Source organism: Nansenia antarctica (genome assembly GCF_963989245.1).
Source record: "Nansenia antarctica genome assembly, chromosome: 12".
NCBI lineage: Eukaryota > Metazoa > Chordata > Actinopteri > Argentiniformes > Microstomatidae > Nansenia > Nansenia antarctica.
The window spans coordinates 16,275,267-16,301,222 of record NC_137682.1 but is presented as its reverse complement, the minus strand read 5'-3'; the positions used below and the strand labels follow the sequence as shown (position 1 = coordinate 16,301,222).

Sequence of the window (25,956 nt, the reverse complement as noted above, 5' to 3'; positions counted from 1 at the left end):
CTTCTCTACGTTCTGATTGGCCACAACGACGGGTCGGGGGAGGGGACAACGCGTTTGACAGTTCAACTCGTTTGAGCGACACACACACACACACACACACACAGCAGTCAGAGACAGGCTACTAAACTAATAAGTTCAGTCAAACACGGTTAGATGAAGGTCTTAGCTACAGGTGCTTAAAACTAAAACGTACTTACACCCACCCAACCTGTAAGACTGAAGAATTTTGTTCTAAACGGCGAGAATGTTGATCCCAGCGGGAGGATGAAGGACAGAGTATGGAGATTGGTGTCAGTGTGCCTGATTGTAGCGTTGTGTTGGTAAGTTTAACTGTTTTCAAAAATCAACACGTCAGATGTTTTGCCTTACTAACTAACTAACTAACGTTAGACAAACGTATTTTGAAAAGAAGAAGGCAGCACTGAAGTAACTGTACTGCCATTTACAATTATTATTGTTGTTAGCTAGGAAGCTAATCTAACGTTAGCTAGCCTCAGGGCAGTCAGATGCTAACTGCTAACGTGGTGATTTGGCACCGTTTGTGCTAAGCTAAGCGCTGAACCAGGGATGATATACTCGTGCCATGGTGGATGGATAGATAGATGTGTTTGTCTGAACTGTCAATGTGTTAAGTTATATTAACAATGTCAGCTAGCGAGTCTGCTAACTAACTTAACACTCTAATGACAGCCAGGTCATAAACTAACTAGCTACATATCTTAGGCAGCCAGCCTAGTTAGCTACACCAAGCTAGCTTGATTGAGGACAATTGACGTTGCTTGTGATTTGAGTATTTATAGTGGATTGACAGACAGGGATTATCTACAACCTACGTAGCCACAGTTAGTTAGCTAACTGCATTAGCTTTGACTAAACCTTTTAACGCCACACTGTTCAGAAAGACACAGAGAGAGAGAGAGAGAGAGAGAGAGAGAGAGAGAGAGAGAGAGAGAGAGAGAGAGAGGGGGGGGGAGAGAGAGAGACAGACAGACAGAGACAGAGAGAGAGACAGAGAGAGAGACAGAGAGAGAGACACAGAGAGAGACAGAGACAGAGACAGAGAGAGAGAGAGAGAGAGAGAGAGACATAGAGAGAGAGAGAGAGACAGACAGACAGAGAGAGACAGAGAGAGACAGAGAGAGAGAGAGAGAGAGAGAGAGACAGAGAGAGAGAGAGAGGGAGAGGGAGAGAGAGAGAGAGAAGTCCTAACAGGAGTTCAAAACTCCATCCAGGGTCATGAGTGTGCTTGATGCACCTGTCTGTTTTCACTGACAGCGATTACGAGCAGTAAGTTAAGTCAATGATGCTGCTATTGGATGACATGAAACATGATGTGTTCAAATGTCATCCGGGTGTGGTGTTGTTGAGAGACTAGGGCATGCATGACTTACTTTAACTATCATACTTTGGCAGCACCATCATGGCATGAGTCTATTGGAGTACTAACTAACTAGGCTTACTTTCTGTATCTGCAGTGCACACAATCACCTAAGGGCTAGGGCCTAAATGTACAGTTGATTTGTCAACCCAACATTCTAGCTAGATGATGTTGTTGTCGATGGTGATGACTCAGGTTTCTCTATGAATGAATGGATCTGAAATAGGCTACAGGATGTGTGATGTGTACGGCTGCCCTTGACCTTTGTAACTCTGGTATGATGTGGTGTCTTGTTGTTTATCTCCTGTCATCCCACTGTAGTGTACTCTGCTACTCCCTGATATGCTGAGCCACTGTTGTATCAACCACATATTGTATCAACCAACTACAGTAGGACTCATAATGAAGACTTGTCAGTCATTAATGTGTGGGGGAAGGATTGTGCAGTTTAACTTTTTGTTATCTTTTATTTATTACAACAGCATATGCCTTAATATAGATATTTATTCTTTTTGTTGTTGTAATCAGTATTTTATTGAATTTTTTCAATAAACACATTTCTTGACTTATACAACTTTTGTATAAAATGGTAACAATATCACAGAATAAGTCTCGCTGTCAACAAACAGAAATAATACAGAGAAAATAACAAAATATAAAATTAAAATTAAAATAAATAGAAAGGCACCCATAGATTACATTCATCGCTCATCCAATTTGTCAACTTAAGTCTTACTACCGACTAGCAATATATCCCAAGTAGCCTCCCCATTTTGCTGTGTATTGTTCAGTTCTGTCCATAGAACTGAAGGACATTTGTTCGTATGCTGCCACCTTTGCCAACTCCATAAGCCATTCCTGGAAAGACGGCTCCCCTGCGTTCCTCCAGTGTCTCATAATAATTTGTTTTCCAACCATTATACTGGTCTGAATAAATTCTGCAGCTCCACATAGAGACGTCATTTGTGGATCACTGAGAACATACAGTCTCGGACAAAATGCAAAGTTGTCCTGGGTAATGTTTTGCACCCATTCGTGGATCTTTCGCCAGTAATTTTGACATAGGACATTTCCAAAGTAAGTTCCGGCCTGCAACATTTCCAGCAATCAGCATTGTCCTTGAGCTTCAGCCTGAACATCCTGGAGGGGGTCCAGTAGAACCGGTTAAGAAATAGATATTTTTATATATAAGTTATAAATGCCTCATGGGCTTAGTTAGTTCAACTGTCTTACCCCATTAGAACCCATCATTTAAGCTTTTTTACTCCATTGTTTGTGAACAATGTAATTGTAAACTAACACTGTATAGCTTCAAAACGATTACAACTATCATTGTGATCCCATGGATGGTCAGTTGCATCCATAGCTCTGTCTATGAGATTGAGAGTAGTTACATTTCTCCAGCTCCATCCCTCAGTTGTTTACCAAAAACATGGCAGGGGGGACATATTGTTGTTGTTCGTATCCACTTTAAAGCCACTGATGTGTTGGTGCTTCTCTGGGGTATCATTATGATTACTGATTTCCCTTTTTAAAAGGAAAAATCTGTGTGTTTGTCTTTCACTCATTTGTTTGAAACACTAGCTTGGTGTTGTGTTGTGCAGGACAGTGGCTGAGCAGTAGCCTAGTACTACTTAACCTACATTTCTCACTGGACAATGGACTTGTTGTTGACCAGGCCAAGTAAGTGTTGATGCACTTCCACACCACGGCTTTACACAAGGACCTTTGTCCCCAGAGGAACGTGAGATTGTTGTGAGTCAGTGTAACTAGCCTATTTAAAGATTTATCAGTTGATTTCAGTAGTTCAGTGCCAAGAATGGGACAGCTTCGACATTGACTTGTCTAATTCTCTGATACACTATCACCTGTTGACGGCATGTGGTAGTTGTATTCCCTCATCGCCACGTAGCTTAGTACATTGACCGCCCCCAAATAGCTGTTAAGACAAACTGTGTGGGTTTCTGTTGGTATAAGCTACCTGGTCCCTGTCGTAATCATAACCTCAGCTCTGACACTGTGGGCAGCTCTGTTTGCTGAATGACTCACACTGCTTCTTTGAAATTGAGTTGTTTGCCCTCAATTCAAAATAGTGTCATTCATTCATTAGGAAACTGTGTCTTGAACCAAGGCTCACACTACAGAAGACCCCCCCCCTATACATCTGATGTGCTGTTCTGTTCCATTCTGTCCCCTTCCTCTTCTGTCCCCTTTCACGTCCCACAGGCACCCCAGTAGACATGTTGACAGTACAGAGCAGCTCCCAGAGGCCCAGACCCTGCCCGCACTACAGGACACCAGTCAGGAGGAAGAGCCAGGGGAGGAGTCTCATCTCAACGTAGGTCACCTGCTCCATCCAGGCCTCTTAACGTACATGGTCCCATATGGCCCCCCATGTTTATTGTCACGTCACATTACACAAGTGTAAGAGAGTAAAATTTGTCTTCGGTTCCTGACATAGCAGCACATGACAATAAGGCAATAGTCATAATTCAAGGTTTTTAAAAAAGTGACAATAGTACAGGACATAAGTGACAAATAAGACAGGATACAGTTAGCAGTATCCAGTCAATTTGCCGACAATAAGGCCATAGGCATAATTCAAGATAAAAAAGTGACAATACATGTAATATGCATCCCCCTGTAATATTCCTAGACATGTTATTATTGCTATTCATAAAGCCTACATGAATGCCTCCCACTGCATATTACTGTGTTAAACACCGCTAAACCCGGCTGCTAGATAACCCTACCTCTCCCCACCACCCTGTGTGTTATTCAGGTTATTAAGGAGGAGAGGGTGTCCCAGGCCTTGTCTGAAGACGGGCTGCTGACAGAGGGAGACCCGGCAGAGGAGGAGTTGGTGACACAGGGCTGGGTTGAGGAGCAGGAGCATGTACAGGTACATAAATGATGAATGAATGAATGAATGATGAATGAATGAATGAATGATTACTCGTGATGAGTCCAATACGTACTGAAGATCTCCGACAAGGCTTTCTCAGTGGGTAAGACTTGGATACCCTCCATCAGACCAGCCTATTTATCAGCGCATACATTTTTTCCAGAAAATACATTTCATGTAGTTATTATGGGGCATCTACTGTCCTTTTGTCTACCTTTTAACTCACCGTTCAACCTCTCCCCTTTGGACAGGAGGAGGTGGAGGAGGAGGAGCTTGTTGCAGAGCCAGAGCCAGAGCCAGAGCCGTTGATTGAGCCAGAGCAGCCACCTCCAGATCCCTCCGCCACCCAAGACCAGCAGCCCACCTCCACCCCGGACCTCTCACCTCCACCACCCCCCCCAGCTCATGCTGCTGAGGACCACTCCAGCACCCCGTCCCCTGAAGACTCCTCCCTCAACAGGTAAACGCACGCAAGCCTGATCCAGGCCTTTGACGGATAGGGGTAGTTCGGACATGATAAGCTTCGGCTTCATCCTACTCCCTTTCGAACAGTGATACCTGTACTTTTCGTTATTATTATTATTATTATTATTATTATTATTATTATTATTATTATTATTATTTTATCATGTTTGAAATAAAGATTCATTCATAGGGTAAAACTAGGAGTGCTTTTGAAGAGCTCCCATGAGGCTTGGTTTGAGATGATGGCATGATGTTTATGCTGTTGTCTCTCTCTCTCTCTCCCTCCAGTGAGCCTGAGAATGCCACTGCTGATATCCCTGTATCTGACCCCAGCAGTATTGATCTGGCAGCTGCTGAGTGTGAAGCGGGAGAAACCAACCCCTATGACAGCCCCCATGTTAGGTGAGTTAGTACAGTCCGTCCATTGTCTCCCGGTGAGCCTCTCAGTGATGGGCCAAGTAATGTGATCCTAGACCTAGACCTAACCTGATGTTGTGTTAGTCCAGTGGCCCTCTATCAATGCCAGCTGCTTGCCAGTTTTTCCATGATTTTTTAGTTTTTCACCAATGTTGGGCATTCCATGTTCCCCCCCCATTGTGCTGCCATGTTGAATGCCTCTATCTCTGTGATGCCCTCTAGTCTTCCTGTGGTCCTGGAGAACACTTCAAATGCTCACAGTGGGGGAACCAAACCCCATGTGGACCCATTAGTGACCCAGGGGGCCAATGCCTCCCGCATGCTAAAAGAGCAGGTACAGATTCCCATTGGTAGACACTTTGTCACTCCACGATGTGTACACTGAGCATCTTAAAGGACATCAATTGACTGATTTAGTTCTATTCTGAGAAGGATAAGGGTTCAGTGGTTTAACATTTCAGTGACTCACTATTGGCCTACGGGTGAATTGTGTGTTTTTAAATGCCCTCCCATGCTCACTGTGGTCGATAGGGCTTGAGTTCTCACGTCACCACGGAGACAGATCCCAGTGTGCCCACTAAGGACCCAGAGGACATTCCCACTTTTGATGAGTGGAAGAAGAAGATGATGGAGGTGGAGAACGAGAAGAGTAAGATATTGTTGTTCCTGTTCTCTCTCACAAAAACCCCCCCATCCTCCAGTAGTTTTAAGTTTTTGGTTCAACGCTCTGTCTCTCTTTCTCTCTCTGTCTTTTTCTCAACTCCCCTCTTTCCACACCGTAGTTCAGTCCACTCACACCTCCTCTAATGGGGGTTCTCACCCTGGGAAAAAGGTGCAGAAGAACTTCAACAACTATGCATCCGTGGAGTGTGGGGCCAAGATCCTGGGTTCTAACCCAGAGGCTAAGGTATTACCATCCATGTCACACTGTCACCCTCACACCCACAAGCCTAGGAACCACTCAGTTCAAACGTTCAGAATGTCAGCCATTGGATTAGCGTGAACACCCTGTTTAAGTATGAGGAATGTTCCGGAAAAGTGATCATTTTGGGAAGGAGTGGTTGTTTGTGGAAGCAGAGACTGATTCTCATTATTGTTTATCTTATAGAGTACGTCAGCCATATTGATGGAGAACATGGACATGTACATGTTAAACCCCTGCAGCAACAAGATCTGGTGGGTGTCATCCACGCGACAAGATGTACAACATAACTGTTTGATGGGTTAATGTGTGCATGTGTTTGTATCTCTCACTAAATGGCTTCTGTTCCCTTGTTCTACTCTGCTTATAATGTTACTTCCTCTCCTTCCTCTTCAATTCCTTCTATGCCCACAGCTAGAGCAAACTCACAGTCATTCATTATCATCATCCTCCATCATTCTGCTGTAACATTCCTCTCTCCACCTTCCTCTTTTCCTCTTCTCTCAGGTTCATTATTGAGCTCTGTGAGCCCATCCAGTTGAAGCAGCTGGACATCGCTAACTTTGAGCTCTTCTCATCCACACCCAAAGACTTCCTGGTTTCCATTAGTGACAGGTTTGCAGCCATACAGACCCAATCAGAATGATTTGTTTCACATCTAGAAGTCTGTGATTTGACTATAGTTAGCACTAAAAAGATAACATTTGTACTGTACTAAAATGTAACTATTCCAAAATGTTTAGTGTTTACTTTTTTATTTTTTACATTTATTGATCAGGGACAGTACACATTAATAAACCAGTTGGTAAATGAGTCAGTGTTAGCCAAATGGCTACTTTTCAACTGTTGTCCCTGTGGCAGATGTCATAAGCTGTTCTCAAAAAACAACAACATTGTATACAAGCAAATTTATCAGAGCAGTATAGCAATAGGCTCTCATTAACTAACTAGGCCTACTAGACATTCTATAAAATATTATTTTGAATGATCCTTTCTCAGATATCCAACCAACAAGTGGCTGAAGCTGGGTACCTTTCACGGTCGTGACGAGCGCACGGTCCAGAGCTTCCCATTGGATGAGCATCTGTATGCCAAATATATCAAGGTGTGTATGGCCTCTCTGCCTGGTCCCTCACTTCTCTGTCTCACTCTACTCATGAATCCTCCACTTGACTGTTAGGGTCTTGTCTAAAACCAGGGGTCTCCTACTCCGATCCAGCAGGGCCGTGTGTGTATGCTGGTTCTCTGACTCCGAAGCCATGACCTGCCCGGTTAACGAACCTGTTTTCACAAAAGTATTCTCTCCGTTGTTAGGGAACACGACTCCTCGCATCCTCTCCCCTTGTCCTCCACTCGTGTCTGTCTGAAAACGCATTGGAGGAGAAGATCAAGGTTCAGTATTGTCCTCGCAATGCTTAATTAGGAAGAAGCGAGTGGAGGACGAAGGAGAGGACACGAGAAGTCGTGTTCCTAACAATAGAGAAAAGGCAAACATTTTATGAAATGTACAGATGTTCTCCCCCCATGTTTTCATCCCCAGAGAGCAGGGCCAGCATACACTTGGTCCTGTGTTGAATGCCTGTTTCTTCCCTTAATTTTGTGTCTTCTTCTCTGTTTCTCTTGCTTCAGATGTTCACCAAGTACATAAAGGTTAGCCCATTTCTGTCTTAGAGGTCTGTGGTTGAGTGGGTCGAGGGGGTGGAGGGCAGAGCTTTGGTGTCAGTCATGCTAACAGCAGGAGAGGCTTGCTTAACAGATCAGACCCGGCTTAAGCAGGTAGCAAAGTGTCCCCTCAGACAGCCAATAAAAGATGCAGAAATACCTCAATCATCATAACAGTCTATGTGCAAATTACTGGATCCCCTTTTTTTCCCAGCGAAAACCAATTATAGAAGTATGCAGATTAAGGGGATCAAATCACAGCTTCCAAATGCATATCCCCAGTAGCTTGTCGTTGACCCTTCCGACAATTATCATCTAACTAACTAACTCTCATGTAAGAGGACATTATGTACCGCGATTTGCAATTGCAATAAAAACAGCCACATTTATGCCGTTGCAAATCCCTCACGTAACATGTGTTAATGCTGAGTGATGAATGGCTTCCCAACATGCAACAGCTGCCTGTGTCCTGGATGTGAATGTTGTCTGTGTTTTTACAGGTGGAGCTGGTCTCCCACTTCGGCTCTGAACACTTTTGCCCCCTCAGTCTCATCAGGTAGGTAATGAATGAAAGTACATAAATATTATGTAAAGATGCATGGTGTCATAAGCGTCAATTTGGACATGTTGTCCTTTTTAAAAATGACTCCCCCTACATGTATTCCAAGTCTGGATAAACCTGTAACGCTGAGTTGCAGATAGAGGTTTCAGTGACTGTTGCAATAATGTTTATGGGCGGGTACTAGAAGTGATACATTTACCCCCCTGGCCGTTGCCCCCCATAAAACTGTTGTGAGACTGAGGGTCTTCATGCATATAGAACTGTTGGTGCTGTTTAACTTAGCACTCCCTCTCTCCCTCCCTCTCCAACACCATAAAATAAATAGCTTGTTGGGGGGGGGGGGCAAATGGAGTCACTGAGTATGTAGAACATTTTGTCTTCACAAAAGTACAGCCACTCCCTTTATGTACTTTTTTCCCTATAGGAGCAGTAATAGTTGGAAAAAATCACTAGAACACACTGTACTACTGTATCAATCTCCACCACTAGGGACATTGTAAAGGAACCGAAGACAGTTAACTCATGCATACATAGCTAGACCCTTGATAATAAATGAGTGATACTGTGTTTTGATAGATGGGATACATATCCTATACATTAAGGAGTTTGCCGTTTGCGTTGGAGACCCAATTTACTCATATTGAACCAGGCAGGTTGAATGGTGTCACTCACTCGCTGAAAGAAAATCAGTTCTGTAATCATTAATTGTAATGATGACGATGTGTGTGTGTGTCTTAACTAGCGTAATGTTGTGTTGTAATGTTTTTACTTTATTTTTATTTGTATTATCAACATAATTTTTTATATATTTAAAAAAAAAAAGATTATTATTATTCCATTGTTGATTAGAACTTTATTGTATCTTAGTCATGTGTATTAGTGTATACCCTTCCCCCAGGGACTACAGATGAAAATGAGCTCTGAGCTATATCTGGTGCAATATATGCATTGTGCATTGTCCCTGTCAAATAAACTAATAACTAACAAACTACAGGGATGTCTCTGCTCGCCCCCTGGTGGCCATTGGGGAGTACATATGAATGCTCTAAAACGGGGCCCAGATGTCGTCTTTCTTTGGGCAATTCTTTGTAAAGCCACTCTGACATTCAAACATTTTTTTTTGGTGAAAATTATTGCCATTACGTCACATGACGTGTCAAGTTGTCAAATGTGTTCACAGGTATTCTCCATGTTTTACTAGTGTATATGAGAGTGTGTTGACGTCTCCCTCTCCTCTGTTGAAGGGTGTTTGGAACCAGCATGGTGGAGGAGTATGAGGAGATAGGCGACCCCACGGAGAGATCAGAGGACCAGGATGATGACTTTGGTGAGAGCCTCAGAGCGATTCAGTAGATGTCTCTTTCCTCCAGTAGTCTAGAGCAGCGTTTCTCAACCGGGGTGCCGCGGCACACTGGGGCGCCGCCTGGCGTCTTCAGGGGTGCCGTCAAATTATTCTATATTCTGTCTCGCACGCCCCTTTCCCATTTCACAATGTCAATACCGGGTTCAGCGTAAGGTCAGTGTGTCAAAGACATTTCGAGAGCAATGAACAAGCAAACAAGCAGAATCATGGAACATGACGAACTGACAACAGATCATCCATCACAAGCTAGCAAGGATGCTGAATATTTTGTTCGGATGAAAAGTAAGCATAGCTGTCCAGAACAGGTAATGATGAAGTGCGCCAAAGTTTCAGAGAAAGCATTGGAGGCTAGTTACCTCGTAGCCGAAATTGTTGCTAAGGCGAAGAAGCCACACACTATAGCCGAGTCGGTAATATTGCCAGCATGCACAGCAATAGTTAATAAGATGCTAGGCCCACAAGCTGCAAAAGAAATAGCAAAGGTCCCGCTGTCTGACTGTACAATTGGAAGGCAAATCAATGACATCTAAAAGGGTCCTATGTTGAAGGACCCCAACAAGGACCCCAATTGAAATAAGCCAGTGGCTTTCTTGGGTTTTTATCCTCTTAGTTGACCTTGTATGTAATATGTACTTTCATGTACCTACTTCTGCAAATCTTCTAATAAAGTTTTCAATCAATCAATCAATGTTCCCCGCTCCCGAAAAAGGGTCTGATCGGGCAGGGCAGTCTCGCTCGCCGGCAGAGTGTGGAGGTGGTTGTTCTATATGGATGATCGGTGACATTATTCTCTCGTCCGACTTCGGAAGCTAAGCAGGGTTGGAAAGTTCGCGAAATAACGCACGGTTTCGTTTTCATGCAATGAATTTAATACATCCAGACAAGGTCATGCGCGCAGCGGGAGAGAGAGACGCATTTTCTGGCTTAATAACTCTGCATCCCCGGTGTTTACGTTGAATGGACTGGATAGGTGTTTCCAATCAAATGTGGGAATATGAAAATTAATGTGTTCCATAAATTCCCACTTTTGTTCGGTCACTGTGGTCATGTTTATACAGCACGGTTACGTGCCTGATGCCTTTGATGCACACTTGCCGCTTTCACTCCCTCCTCTCTCTCTCAATAATAATAATAATAATACAACTTTTATTTGTATCAATAGCCGCTGAGTGTGTGTGTGTGTGTGTGTGTGTGTGTGTGTGTGTGTGTGTGTGTGTGTGTGTGTGTGTGTGTGTGTGTGTGTGGGGCTGTCTGGGTGATGCAGTGTCGTTTTTGAATAGCTATATTTTAGACTGGGGTGCCTTGAGATTTTATCGACTTTTGAAGGGTGCCGTGACTGAAAAAAGGTTGAGAAACGCTGGTCTAGAGCATATTTGACCAGACAGTGAATGCTTTTTATTGGTATTACATACACATAAGTAAATAATACAGCCAGCACTCTCAAATAGAAAAATACATGTTTTAATGTATAAACAAACATTATGTATATTTGAATGTATAGAGGTCTCTCGACCGTGTTTACACAATTAGCTATTTTTTATTATTTTGTTTTGTAAATGCACTGTGTTGTTATGCTGTCAGCTACGGCTTTGGGAATGACGGCATACTATAGTTCTGGATTGTGTGTGTAAAACATCTGTGCTGAAGAAGGCTTGATGTCGAAATGCGTCCACAGTGACTATGCTCATTATGCGTAAAATCATAAATAATCCTTTATTTTTCTAGTGCTGGCCGTATTATTTACTTATTGTATCAACCGTGGGCTATATAGCACCTAATGCAAACAAAATAAATAAACATGTGAATACCTAAGCATTTGTAATTGCAACAATCTTCTGGGAGAAGTGCTGCATTATCTGACGAGCAGGGGTGCCAATATTTTTGTCCATGACTGTATACTGTAGGTGTCTATATCATATTATAACTAACACAGTAGAATAATGTTTGCTCTACAGGAAGTAATGTTCTCTCTCCACCCTGCAGATTATCCATCTGAAGACGACAAGTCTTCACAGAACCTGATCGGATCAGCCAAAGGTGAGTTACCCACATCTACACATCTACACATCTACACAGTACATCTACACATCTACACATCTACACAGTACATCTACACATCTACACATCTACACAGTACATCTACACATCTCCACAGTACATCTACACATCTACACATCTACACATCTACACAGTACATTTACACATCTACACATCTACACAGTACATCTACACAGTACATCTACACATCTACACAGTACATCTACACATCTACACAGTACATCTACACATCTACACATCTACACATCGACACAGTACATCTACACATCTACACAGTACATCTACACAGTACATCTACACATCTACACATCTACACAGTACATCTACACATCTACACAGTACATCTACACATCTACACATCTACACAGTACATCTACACATCTACACATTTACACATCTACACATTTACACATCTACACATCTACACAGTACATCTACACTGTATTACACATCTACACAGTACATTTGGTATCACTGATATGTTCCTATACCTTTATGATGGATGGATAGATGAATTAGTGTGGAGGAAGTTGTCTGTCTCTCATGGGTTCTCTTCTATTTACAGACGTCATTCTGAACATGGTGTCTAATATTGCGGTCAACGTGCTGGGGGGAGGCCCAGAGAAGGAAGGTACAGTATTGGCTGCACTGCTACCTTGTGGTCACATACAACAAAAAGCTCTGTCATGAAAGAGAACATGATAAAGAGCAGTGGTACTCAACTGAGGCCTTGCATACGCCCAAAAACGTGCGTACGCAAATCTTCCTGCAATTTTTGGATTTATAAAAAACGAACTCTGCACAAAACTGTGCGCACCTCTACGCACACTGGGACCCATGCGTACACACAGAAACTGGAGAAACTAGCAACTCTGCGACTCCGCTGGCAGAAAGATGAAACTGGAGAAACATGTTTCTCTGGGAAGTAGTCGTGAAACGGAGCTTACAGTGAGAATTCTTTTCAGGGCATTTTTTCCCTTGCATAGACACTTTTAATGTGTTTGGCATAATTTAGCTACTGCTCGAATGACAAATGACAGGCTAAGTTCATGTTGCCATAGCAACGGCTAGCCTACTGCACGTCTTTCACGCACGTCTGTCAACATTCCGTCTGACATCCGACAGCTAAACACTAGAACTATTTGTGTCTTCTCTACTGTTAAAATAGAAGTTTATTTATTTTTTTACCACACACTCCACGACCCATTCAGAACGAGTCTGCGACCCACCAGTTGAGAATCACAGATAAAAAGCATTACATTCTTTGTTGTTTTGGGAGGGGTTTTCAATAAATGAGAACATTTACAGCTATTTCTGATGGGATATTGTTCTGAGAGATCTTGTTTTGTAGTCAGAACTGACCTTGTGTTTACATGACTTCCTTTACAGGGAACTTTTCAATGCAGGAATTGAACATGACTGAGACATCTACATCATCACAACTTGACCCCATCACCACCCTTACCCCAGCGTGAGTACCAGTGACCCTGTGTCTTCAGCATCCAATTATTCACTTTATGTAGATTCACTGTGTTATCATCGCAAAGCCTGCAATTTAATCGGTCAGAAAATCGGTCAGTTTTCTTTTGCTCATGAATAGTGACCCCCCCCCCCCCCTCTCTTTCTTTCACACTCTCACTCACCCACACATTCTCTTTCCTTCCTTCCTCCCTCCCTCCTTCCCTCTCTCTCTCAGGCCAGACACTGAGGAGGTGGATCAACCTGACATCCAAGTGGACCCTGATGTGGTCACCACAGAGGCCCCTACACCAGACTCCCCCATCCCAGAGACACCATCCACAGTGGAGGACAAGATGGTGACTCCCATACAGGAGGAGGATGATGACTCAGTCCAGTCCATCATCACCCTCCTCGATAGGGAGGAGGAGGAGGAGGCGGATGAGAGGGGAAGAGAAGAGCACTATAGCCCTGACATCCGACAGAAAGAAAGCCTGGACTACTGTGAACGGTCTTCCTCCTCCTCCTCATCCTTGTCTTGCACCTGTTCAGCGACCCTCCGGGAGTACCTCCACCGCCGGTGCTCTGCCAGGCTGACTTCTCAGAGGAAACATAACAACCAGGAGAGGGCGCCAGAAGTCTTCCCCCCTCAGGTGGACGAGGCGCTCTCTCCCCCTGCCTCCCAGACTCCCCAGCAGCCCCACACTCAAGGAGACCAGCCCAAGGAGAGTGAGCCTACCCCTGCACAAGGCGAGGAAGGAGCCAGCCCCACGCAAGCCCCGCAACCTCCATGGGCGCACACTGAGGCACTCGGAGAATCCAGCTGTGAGCTCCCACAGCTGGAGCCTAGCCAAACCTCCTCCCTGGCCAAACCCAGCTCCATCGACAGCCCTACCACCAGGCCCACACCAGCTGTGGAACCATCCCAGACCTCCGACAAAGACCTGCCCAAGCAGAGGCACCCTGTTGCAGAGAAGAGCCGTGAGGCGCATGCAGACGAGGAGGAGGAGAAGGAGGCGGAGGAGAAGAAGGAGCCTACTCTCACCGTTACCGCAGCAGCCACTACCCCAACCTTCACCCGAACCAGAACCAGCCGCACTGCCACAGTTGACCAGAGCTGGGGAACCCCTACAGAGGAGACGCCCAGCTTGGAGGTTGATCTCCCAGAACAGGACGCCCCCGTTCACACCCCAGATGTGGCTGATCCACCCTACCCTCTCCTCCCCGCTCCCGACTCCCCCACAGAGCGGCCCGTCCCTCCGCCCGAACCAGAGAGCAGCAGCGGTGTCTCTGAGGAGTCCCACTCTGCCGCCGGAGGCGGAGTCACGGATCCCTTGCACAGCCACGCAGTCTCCACGGAAATCAAAGGGGAAGAGCTCGTGGAGGACATCCTCTTCACCTCCTCCAGTAGTGACGGGCCGCCGCCTCGCCCCACCTCTTCCTCCCCCTCCCCAACCCACTCGGAATTCTACGCAGAGCTTCACAACACCACAGAGCCAGGGAATGGGAATGGGAACGGGAACGGGAACGGGAACGGGAACGGGAACGGTAACCAGGTGCACGGCACCAGCCAGAAGGAGTCTGTGTTCATGAGGCTCAACAACCGCATCAAGGCCCTGGAGATGAACATGTCCCTGAGTGGACGCTACCTGGAGCAGCTCAGCCAGAGGTGAGTGAATTTGTTCCTATTGTGATTTTCTAGTATTTTCTATTGTGATCATTAAAAAAAAAAATAATACACTGGCTCTACGTTTCCCACAACTGTCAATGTAGACAGTTCATGGAATTAGTAAAAAAATGTCATGTAAAACCTGTAAAATGTTTGTCAATGGCAGACAACAAACGCATCATTCCTCTGCATCGGAACAGTCAATTGAAGGTTAATATTCCGTTTGAATTTAAATGTCATTCCTTTTAGATTGTTTTTTTTATACTTCATTGAAGGTACCGGAAGCAGATGGAGGAGATGCAGAGGGCTTTCAACACGACCATCATCAAACTCCAGAACAACTCCAAGATAGCCGAGGAGCAGGTGAGGAGTGGACGGGAAAAGGGACTCATGTTAAAGATGAATAGTGAGAATGTTTCAAGTTGGTCACATGCAAAGTTTTGTTTGGATAGGGATTGTAATTGAAGCTATGATTGGCTGTGTTGGTGAATGGCTGTGTTGGTGAGTGGCTGTGTTGGTGAGTGGCTGTGTTGGTGATTGTAATTGAAGCTATGATTGGCCGTGTTGGTGAATGGCTGTGTTGGTGAATGGCTGTGTTGGTGATTGGCTGTGTTGGTGATTGGCTGTCTTGGTGAGTGGCTGTGTTGGTGATTGGCTGTGTTGGTGATTGGCTGTGTTGGTGATTGGCTGTGTTGGTGAGTGGCTGTGTTGGTGAGTGGCTGTGTTGGTGAGTGGCTGTGTTGGTGAGTGGCTGTGTTGGTGAGTGGCTGTGTTGGTGAATGGCTGTGTTGGTGATTGGCTGTGTTGGTGATTGGCTGTGTTGGTGATTGTCCAGCTGGTTTGTTTCCTTTAGGACCAGCGTCAGACAGAGTCCATCCAGGCGCTGCAGGTTCAGCTGGAGAACATCACACAACTGGTGCTTAAACTGTCTGTCAGAGTTAGCCAGCTGCAGAGTGAGGTAACTACCCTAGAAAATACTACTACTAAGTACCTGAATGATGATTTATTTTTTTCAGCTAAAATCTAATCCATTTGAATTCTAGCTAGTTGTTTTTTTCAATCATTACAATTTCGTCATTAGAATACCATCTATACTAAGTGTATACTAAGTATATAATCTACCCTGTTGTAAAGTCTCAATTTTGTCTTAATGGCTGTGTTGGTGTGTGGTCCCCTACACAACTAATTGACTATTTTTGTTATTGTGTACTGTACTCGCACACGACTTCACCAACTTTATCATCCATAATGACATCGGAAAAAACGAATAGATAACGATTAGATCTCCCTTTCAGTTCTTCAGGGCAGTGCAGTTTTTTTTCACGTTTTTGCAATTTGCATTTCACGTTCTCCCTCACCTACCAGTTTCAAAGTAGTGAGATTTTCGAGTAGGGTTCTTTCCTAATCGATTAGGAGGTACGAGTACTCGAGTACATGTTCACACCCCAAGTTGAGTATCTCCACATGTTTCACTACTATCGTACTTCATGACCACCCCACCTCCCATACCACTAAACCACAGAAATCCTGTCTAGTCTGTCTGGGTGTTAACAGCATTGAATCTGTCCTGTGTTGTAGGTGGCGGACAGACACAGCTACCTCTTTCTGTGTCTGGTTCTGTGCTTGTTCCTGGGCTTGCTGCTGTGCATCCACTACTGTCGGATGTCTGCAATGCCACCCTCCACAGACCCAGAGCCTCCCATTCCCAAGAGCTACAGCTACTCCTCCCCGGAGAGGTAACCAGCCTATACAACTCACATAGAACATTTAGGGCCGGTTTCAGAGACAAGGCTTAAGCCTAGTCCTGGACTAAATCACACTTTCAATGTAAAATCTCCATTGAAGATGCTTTTTAGTCCAGGATTAGGCTTAAGCCTTGTCTGTGAAACTGGCCCCTACAGTGCTGCTTGAACGTTTTTGAACCCTACAGGAATATGGAGGACCAAGTCTGTCAAAATTAACAATAAATATAGGCTATAGATAAATAAATGAATGAATGAATTACTACACACAGTAATAAGGAAATAAAAAAATACAATTTGAAATTAATAAATAAATACACACAGTAATTATATATTTATTTATTCTTTTACACATTCATTTCTGTTTAGCCTATATTTATTTCCTGATGTATTTATTCCCCTATTAATTCCCATGTAATTGATTTCGGTATTTATACATTTATTCTTTCTTTTATTCCCTCATTCACACATTTCAGTATATATTCTTTTCCACGTTCATTCTTTCCCCGATTTATCAGATCTGTATGCAAATATAGGGGCGTATCTTGCATGTTGTCCACGCCCCTACGCATTTTCATTGGTTGATACCGCGCGTGACATGGTGAAAGCGACGCAGTCTTGTCTCAGTTACCACCACAGAAGGGAAGAGCGTCTATATCCCCTTTCACACAGTCTCTTTCACACACAGTTCCCTGTAATTTCCATGGAATCCCAAGCTGTGGCGACCGGGCATTTTCGCCGTTCACACATGAGCCAAATGCCGGTAGATTCCTGTGTTGCCCCCTTTCACACACGTCGCCAACTGAAGCACTTGATTACCGTTGATATAAACATACTATACTAGTCCATAAGCACAGTATGGGAGAACTTGGTGATGAGCATAATACGAGTTGACTCAATAGACAATATTCAATTATAATTATGATTGATATGGATCAATTTAAACCTCTTAGTAGATTATAAATACTCTGGTTGTTATGTTTGCCTTTTGGTTGACAGCAAAAGAGGGAGAGAGGAGGATAGAGAGGGAGAGAAGGAGAGAGAGCAGGATGGTGTCGGCACACCAGAGAGAGACAGCAAGAACCAGGTGAGAAAGTGGACCTTGAGAACTTGAGAACTTAATGGCCCATAGGGCAGGAGCCTATCTCCTGTTTCCGTAGCGTGAGGCGGCTTAATGTACAAGTACACCCCCTGGACATGACTGGGGGGTGGGGGGTCCATGCCACCGTCCATGCCGAGTTCCTGTCATGTTAAATGCTCTCCATTTGTAAATGATTTGCCTCGCAGTGGACTGATTGAGCTCAAATCTTGTTGAGATGACTTTATAGCCTTCCCCCCGACTGCTCTCACTACCCTCTTCCTGTTCCTCACGGCACGGGGTGTTTGGGTAACACAACATTGACCAGGTTTCTTATCTCTATATCAGAGTCCCGCCCAAACTTTTTCCTAAAGATCTCTCATTTAAATGGTTCATTTGCTATCCAATTATTTACCCACCTGATTTACCTACTTGATTTACCCAATGCAACTTGGGTTTTCATTCATTTATTTATATTATATTTTCTACTACATGCATGATTTTCTCTAAACCAACATATGGAGTTGGTAAATATAAACCTGTTATGTCAGATTAAAAGACTGGTTCCATTTCATGGTAAAAACAAAAGGGGTTCACATACTTTCAAGCAGCACTGTATGTATATATATGTATGTATATATTCACTTCATGTTAAGTGCTGTGGGATCATTTGCCATAGAGGGACTTCACCACAGGCATTGGTGTCCAGAAGCTGTGTCATCCTACCTTAACTCACACCGTCTGCTCCACTCAGGCGTTGCTCGTATGATGACCTGGGCTTGAAGAGAAGAGCGTCGTATCCCCTTCTGCATTCTGATTCATTCCAGTTACCCACGACTGAAGGCAAGTTACATCTGTGTGTGTTTGAGTCAATGTGCCACCACCCCCTTGTTATTTAACCCTGGAAATACTGATGGCCTAGCTTTTGATCTTGTTAGGTTTAGGGCTGCCACAAACGATTATTTTCATAGTCGACTAGTCACCGATTATTTTAACGATTAGTCGACTAATTGGATCATAAATTACAGCTTATCGCACAATTACTCAATCGCTCTTATTTAGCTATCATCTTCTAAATCAGCTTCTAAATGTAGCTTGAAGTTGTTAGTTGTTGTTGTAGGCATGTGCTAACTAAAAATAAAGACAATTAAAATGATTGTTCACTCAAAAATAGATATTTTAATGAACTTTGCAGATTTATTTCTGGCATCACTTGCATGTAATGTAATGTAAAGAGTAGTATAGTGCAAACTGCTGAGTAAAATTAGGTAGGCTAGGCACTAGGCAACCAAAAGAATACAAAAACAAAAATAAATACTTGTACAGAGTACAAAAGTTTTGCTTTGCTTCACTCATCTCTGGTATCAAACATACATTTTAAATGTATTGAATAGTGCTGCAAAATAAAATGAGGTAGGCACTAAGGCAACTAAAAAAGAGCAATTATCCACAAAAAGAAATGTTTGTAGAGAAAAGGTTTGGTCTCAATCAAATAACATAACAAAGAAAAGTGCAGGAGACTGAGCAAAGAAATTGTTTCTCTCCTGTGTGGACTATTCATTCATAGCGAGGAAAGTCAGCATTTCCACATGTTCTGGAGAGAGGCTTGCTCTCTTTTGAGAGCAGATGTTCCCTGCTGCAGAGAAGATCCTCTCGGATGGGGTGGAGGTTGCAGGGATGCACAGAAAAGATTTTGCCAGCTTTGATAGTGTGGGGAAACGCCCCTAATCAATCCTGAACATGCTGGTTAAGGATATGAGACCCTTGTTAACCAGCATGTTCAGGATTGATCCGGTCAGGACGGTGGCTTGCTGGGGTGTGCACGTTGGCATCTTGACAAGATAACTATCCATAGAACGCGCCTTCTTAGCACTGTAACGTTAAGACAACATTTTTTGCTATTTGATGCTTTTCGCTTTGATGACAACGTTACAGCACATAACGTAAAATAATGTAAGAAGGCTTTTAACGTAACGATATCGTTAGCCAATAACAAGCTCACTAGCTTACCGAGACGAGTCATCGTCTTCCTCGTCATCTGCCACAACGTGCTTCCTTTTTAGATGCTCGCGCATCATAGACGTGCTGCCATGATAAGCGAGTTTAGCTTAGCAAATTGTACATTTTACATTGTTTTTTTCAACGTTGTGGTTGAAATGCTCCCACACTTTAGAGGTACGAGGACGGGAAGACATTTCCCTGTTTGTTTTTCCGGAGATGTCATGTGTGCCCCGGATGACCGACACTGCGCATGTACATCAAAGACACTGGGAGACGCTAGCCAGTGGCAGCTTCAGGGAAGAAAAACGAATGCTTATCGCTTATTTCAGCTCCAAAAAAACATGCGACGACGTCGATTACCAAATATGTCGGCGACGATTTTGGTAATCGACGTCGTCGCGACTAGTCGACTAATCGTGGCAGCCCTAATTAGGTTGATATCAGCTGATTAACATTATTCAATGTACTTTAAATGTAATATGCTTTAAACATCCTCCTCTTGTTCACAGGTCCAGAGTTGCCACACACAGTAGAACCTCAGAGGTTTTCAGCAGCTAATAGAAAGGTATGGAATTATATCTCTGTTGGTAATTGTGGTGGATTTGGGGGAAAATAGTTATCCAACTGTCACATGATCGCTCATCTCCAACAAGTAAATCTCTCTCTCTCTCTCTGTCTATTCCTCCCTCTGCAGAAGAAACACAGTAAGATGAAGCCCATTGAGACTCTGAGGTCCACTGCTCCCCTGCTCGCTAATGGAGTGCCTGTGTGTAACGGTGCCCCTAGTAGCATAGACACTACACCCCCAAGGGGGGGACTAAGTCACCCCACCTTCAAGGACTCCCGATCAGAGGGCAGCTCAGAGGGCTCCTCCCAATCGGATGAGCCCTCCTTCTGCGGCATCGCCGCCTGCACTCGCCTCTGTGACGGCTTGCCCCCGCCCAAGAGCAGGGCAGAGAAGCGGGCCTTCAAGCGCCGGCGCTCCAAGCAGGATTGCGTGGTGGTGGACCACCTTCAGGCCCCCCGGCGGAACAGCAGTCAAGCCACACCCATCCCCACCTTGCAGGACCTCATGAGGGGAAACAAGGAGCTAAGCACCGGGACATTTCGGGTGACAGCACTCTCGGGTCCTGTCTGACCCTGCTAAGACTCCTGTCTGCTCGATCGCAAGCAGACTCTGTCGTGCTCCCCTGAAAGGGGGGCAGATGTTATCTCTGTGTACACAGAGGAGGCTGAAAGCCAGGACATGCATCAGACAATCCCCTCGTCTACCACCACTGTGTGTTCTGTTCTGTTCTATCCATGTTCTTTTTTTAAGCCTTTCTCTGACTCTGGCTTTCAACAATGAAAGCCATCTTCCTTCAAAGGGTCATTTTTTCCCTTTTTGTCATGAAGTTACTATTTCACTGAGATTCTAGTTTGAAACTAGATTTTAGAGACAGCTGACACACTTGATTTTAGAATAGTCCTTTTGTTCCACTGGAGTTCTTTTTTCTTCTGCTCTGTTCCCAGACCCTGCAGCAGCTATGTGTTGATTTCCCACATTTTGATGTCCATTTCCAGATTAGAACGAACAACCATTCCAACTGCTCAACCTTCCATCAGCTGCTCCTGGCTGCTCTTTCTATCTGTTGGTCCTCAAATCTGTATTGACTGGTCTTCACTGCTCCACACTGTACATTTAGCCTTGGTATTTGCTAGTGTCATTAGAGAATGAAAAAACCTCTCTGTGTTATGGTCTATATTGCTTCAAGTCCTGGGTACAGAGTTTGAACAAGAACAGTTCATCCAGATCTAAGTGAAATGGTGTTGTGTTAAATTTAATTAGATCAGAACAAGATCATTTCTGTCTGGATTTCATGTCTGAAAAACTGCCCCACTCAATAACATCCCATTCATGTGTCATGATTTACATTCTGCTCAAGTGTGTTTGACTGTAGTTTGACTCGTAGTCCTCGTACAACCTGTTTCTTGGCAAGGATTAAACCTATTCTCAGGTTAGATCATAATTCATCTGTCTGCCAACAACGCCATGACATCAGAATCTCCTCACTGGGTACTAGGTAGGTGGAATACACTTTTTGTACAAGTGTAGTGACGAACATCTGGTTTCCCCAATGGTCGGCATACTGGTTTCCGATTTTACTTGTCTCCATCGCCACAATCGACAACGAGATGAGTGCTATGCTTCATGTACGAAAAAAGTAAGAAGTACAATGTACACGATTCATACACATTTCTAAAAAGTGGGCGTGGCTCCAGTGAGTACTGATGCGTGCCACTTTATTCAGCTCCAAGTCGCTATAACAGCGATTTGAGCTTCCACCGCTTCCTGAAAAACACACGCCTTCGTGCACAGTGGCTGCACAAAATTAGGAGGACGGTGTTTTCGGTGACCCATCACACCAAGGTGGGCAGCCGACATTTTGTGGTTAATCAAATCACTACTGCTAAGGGTAGACGGGTATTGGCAGCAAGCGCCGTCCCATCATTGTTCGAGTGGAATAATTACACCAACGAAACACGTGCCGGTGTTTGGGGAGCACCAAGCTAGACCATCAAGTCTGGAACCTGACCTAGAGCCAGAGGAGGACATCGAGCAAACAGTACCAATGGTCGTGGACCATGACTACGTGGCCAGCCGTACCCTGCGTTAGGACAACTCGGGGATGAGGATGTACTACACTGCCCAGCTCAGGCAGCATGACATGGCTTCCTTAACTTTAGGCATTGGGGACTCCCACATGGGGCTACGCCATCCCACCCAACGCCTCAGCCTTCCACAGCTACGCCATGTGTAACACCTCACACTTTTCAGAGGTACGCATAGATGCCATGAAAAGAGGTGAGACTATTGGCTACAAAAGTCATTGGAGAAACAGAGATGGGATCCAGCATGGTGTCTTAACAGAAAGGGAAGTTTGACATGGATCCAGTTTAAGATATGCCCTCATTCCTCTTCCTGTCACTGACTCTCCTCCCTCACCAGTTCCTGGCTTACCCTATGCCTGACCTCCAGGTGTTTGCTGTGTTCCTACACACTCACTTGGCCGGGAGGAAGTTGCGAGTCGGCCATTTCAGGTGAGGGGGAAGGCTCCCATTGGAGGGCTGATCCCAGAATTTGTCAGGACTAACCTCGGTCCCTGGCTAATGGTAAATTGACTGCACTTATATGCCTTATTCCAAAGCGCTTTACAATGGCCTCTCATTCACCCATTCACACACACATTCACACACCAATAGCGGCAAGCTACCATGCAAGGTGCCGGCCTGCTCATTGGGAGAAATTTGGGGTTCAGTGTCTTGCCCAACGACACCTCGACATGAGGGGATCGAACCGCTGACCTTGCGATCATTAGATGCCGACTCTACCTCCTGAGCCACAGCCACCCCATTATTACACATTTGCCAGGAATAAGGACTGGCTTTACTAGGAGTGAAATATTTTTGTCATATTCAGATGTCGGCGAATTGCACTACTGCCATGCGTAGCTCTGAATTAGAAACGTGTTGTGCGTAAACGTGAGGTAAGTGTTGAGCACCATCTAGTGGTTAGAAGTTATACTGGGTTAACTGGAGTAGCTGTCTTTCTAACACTTTGAGCTCTTGGTTGTTTTACCATGAACAGGGGCGGAGAGGAACTTGACGTACTGGGCTTTGATGACGACTACGACTTTGAGTATCAGCAGGGTAACCACCTTGGGAACATTAAGACAATTAAACCAGTAAGTATTCCTTTGAATATTGTTATAATCCACTGCCCTCATTTTTAAAATGTTATCATTGTTATTACTTTCATGTACTCTATATGATGAGGGGACCAATGTGTAGTGTTTGTGGTCTGTTGTCAATTCTTGGTTGTGGAGTTACTTCTAAAGCGAAAACAATTCTCTCCCACTGCAGGGTGATGAGCTTATGGTGGAGTGCACCTATAATACTGTTGATCGCACAGGACCAACAAAGGTTGGTGTACTCACTGTTAGTGGGGAAAAAGGGTTACAAAATGGTTCTTGGACTGTCCCTGTGGAAGAACCCTTTTGGTTTCTCAGTAGAACCTTTTTACTTACAAACCTGTTACACATGTTTAACTCCTGTGCTGGTATTATGTTGCTACTCCATAACTTAACTTCATGTCTCATTACATTGAATAATGAAAGACATTTCCACCCACAGTAGATTAGATTCAACGTTATTGTCTTTGCAGAGCTCAAGTACCAGACAACGAAGTCAACAACATCTGTGTCTAATGTTTTCCTCTCAGATGGCATTCGCGACCACTGATGAGATGTGCCGTGCTGATGTCTTGTACTACCCAAAAATGGGCATTGCTGATTGCTGGAGCCACCCAAACATACCCTACCTGGCAGAAATGTTGGGGAAGGAGGAAAAACAGTAAGAGAAAGTCACACGGTCACAGTTTCAAAAACTCAGGGCAGATTTCCACTGTTCGACTGAAACTATATATATACTGTAGGTCGGTTGTTTCCACCATGACTGTTGAATCCTGTTATGCACTGTCTTTGAACCCTGCAGATTGATCCAGGAGATTATGACCCAATCTTGGGACGAGGAGGCCATTTTACGTCATGAGGCCACAATGAAGGATATCCCTCAAATCGAATTCATCCGAGACCTGCATGTAAGCGTCTCTGAAACATCACAGGCCATGTCCCTATACTCTTCTCTTCCAAGACTGTTCTCCATCATGACCATTTAATGTGATAATGTTAGTACAATAAATAACAACTGATTTATCTGCTAGTGTGTTCCACCTCACATGAACTATGAAGGCCCCAGAGGATCAATAGTAACATATCCTTACACTATGCTTTCAGAAGAAAGGACACACACACACACACACGTCAGTCATCTCACCCTTCTCCCACATGCTTTGCCAGTTCTGGCTAACAGTGTCTTTTAAATCTATTTCTTCTACTTTGCTCCTTCTATACAGAGTAACTTCTCACTGCATTATGAGGGAATGATCCAGAACATGAAAGTGATCCCATCAGAGCCTTGCAGGAGTGATCTGGTTACATCATCGCCCACGGTAGCCCCCAAAATAACAGCGCCCTCAAAAGGAGCCCCTGGCTTGTGGCCCTCAAAAGGAGCCCCTGGCTTGTGGCCCTCAAAAGGAGCCCCTGGCTTGTGGCCCTCAAGAAAAGGAGTTCCTGGCTCGTGGCCCTCAAGAAAAGGAGTTCCTGGCTCGTGGCCCTCAAGAAAAGGAGTTCCTGGCTTGTGGCCCTCAAGAAAAGGAGTTCCTGGCTTGTGATCTGGAAATTTCCACTGCTGCTGGTCTTGATGGCTGTTCTTCAGTGAATGTTGGCTTGAAAGACATTTTAGGGCAAATTACATTTGTATCAAGTAATTATTTTTGTTCGGGGGAAGAAAAAGTAATTTTTTACATCTGATTTGGATTAAAATCCCTTCAACTTTACTGGGTTTGAGCTTTTGTCTTTTTCCATTGAATGGAATTCAATAGATTGTGTCTAACGGTTCAGTCACACATGTTTATTAGGCCCAGCAGAAGCCAAACATATGAACACCATGTGTACAGACAACCCAGTCCTAAAGAACTAACCGAATCCTTATATGGGAATGGGAATTATAAAAGTCAAGTTGTTTGATGTCAGTCTATCACGAGCAGAGGAACTGATACTTTAGTTTAGCAGAACCTGTGTGTGTGTGTGTGTGTGTGTGTGTGTGTGTGTGTGTGTGTGTGTGTGTGTGTGTGTGTGTGTGTGTGTGTGTGTGTGTGTGTGTGTGTGTGTGTGTGTGTGTGTGTGTGTGTGTGTGTGTGTGTGTGTGTGTGTGTGTGTGTGTGTGTGTGTGTGTGTGTGTGTGTGTGTGTGTACACTCTGCACTGTAGACCTAATAGGACTCTGAGGACTCAGAGAGGATGAAATGGTGAGAGAAGTTAGTCAGACTCAGTATTTTAAAGCACTTTGAGCTGCACTGTTTGCAGGAAAAGTGCTATACAAATAAAAGTTATTATTATTATTATTTTGTCTTTATTAAGTGTGCTATACAAATAAAGGAGGAATTATGTATAGGAAAAGTGCTATACAAATAAAGGTTATTAAAGGTTGTTATTAAGCACGTCATAATAACCCCCCCCCCCCCCCGCGGCACTATGACGTCATACAACACCACTATAAAACCTGCTGTTTGTCTCGCAGACCTTCATTAACGAGGCAGAAGTCACCGACACACCGGCGACTTACAGACTCGGACGAACATGTTCAACGACGGACAATTTTACTTTGAAAACGGGAA

General features: G+C 44.3%; 2 protein-coding genes across 2 annotated transcripts in view; one reads left to right on the top strand and one right to left on the bottom strand.

Annotated features, from left to right (window-relative positions):
- The window catches only part of LOC308168425 (uncharacterized protein), a 218,669-nt gene that overhangs the window by 94,882 nt on the left and 97,831 nt on the right, over positions 1-25,956 (bottom strand). The window lies entirely within an intron of this gene.
- On the top strand, positions 265-21,639 carry LOC308168931 (SUN domain-containing ossification factor; the record flags this gene model as incomplete). Its single annotated transcript, XM_080543571.1, has 24 exons — positions 265-320; positions 3,605-3,716; positions 4,161-4,280; positions 4,535-4,743; positions 5,037-5,150; positions 5,388-5,499; positions 5,697-5,814; positions 5,948-6,072; positions 6,274-6,341; positions 6,595-6,702; positions 7,087-7,192; positions 7,717-7,737; positions 8,250-8,305; positions 9,556-9,638; positions 11,658-11,711; positions 12,298-12,363; positions 13,122-13,203; positions 13,429-14,859; positions 15,135-15,222; positions 15,713-15,817; positions 16,438-16,595; positions 18,434-18,522; positions 20,190-20,245; positions 20,375-21,639. The coding sequence occupies 24 exons, from the start codon at positions 265-267 to the stop codon at positions 20,816-20,818; spliced, it is 3,981 nt and encodes a 1,326-aa protein (XP_080399697.1). The 3' UTR covers positions 20,819-21,639.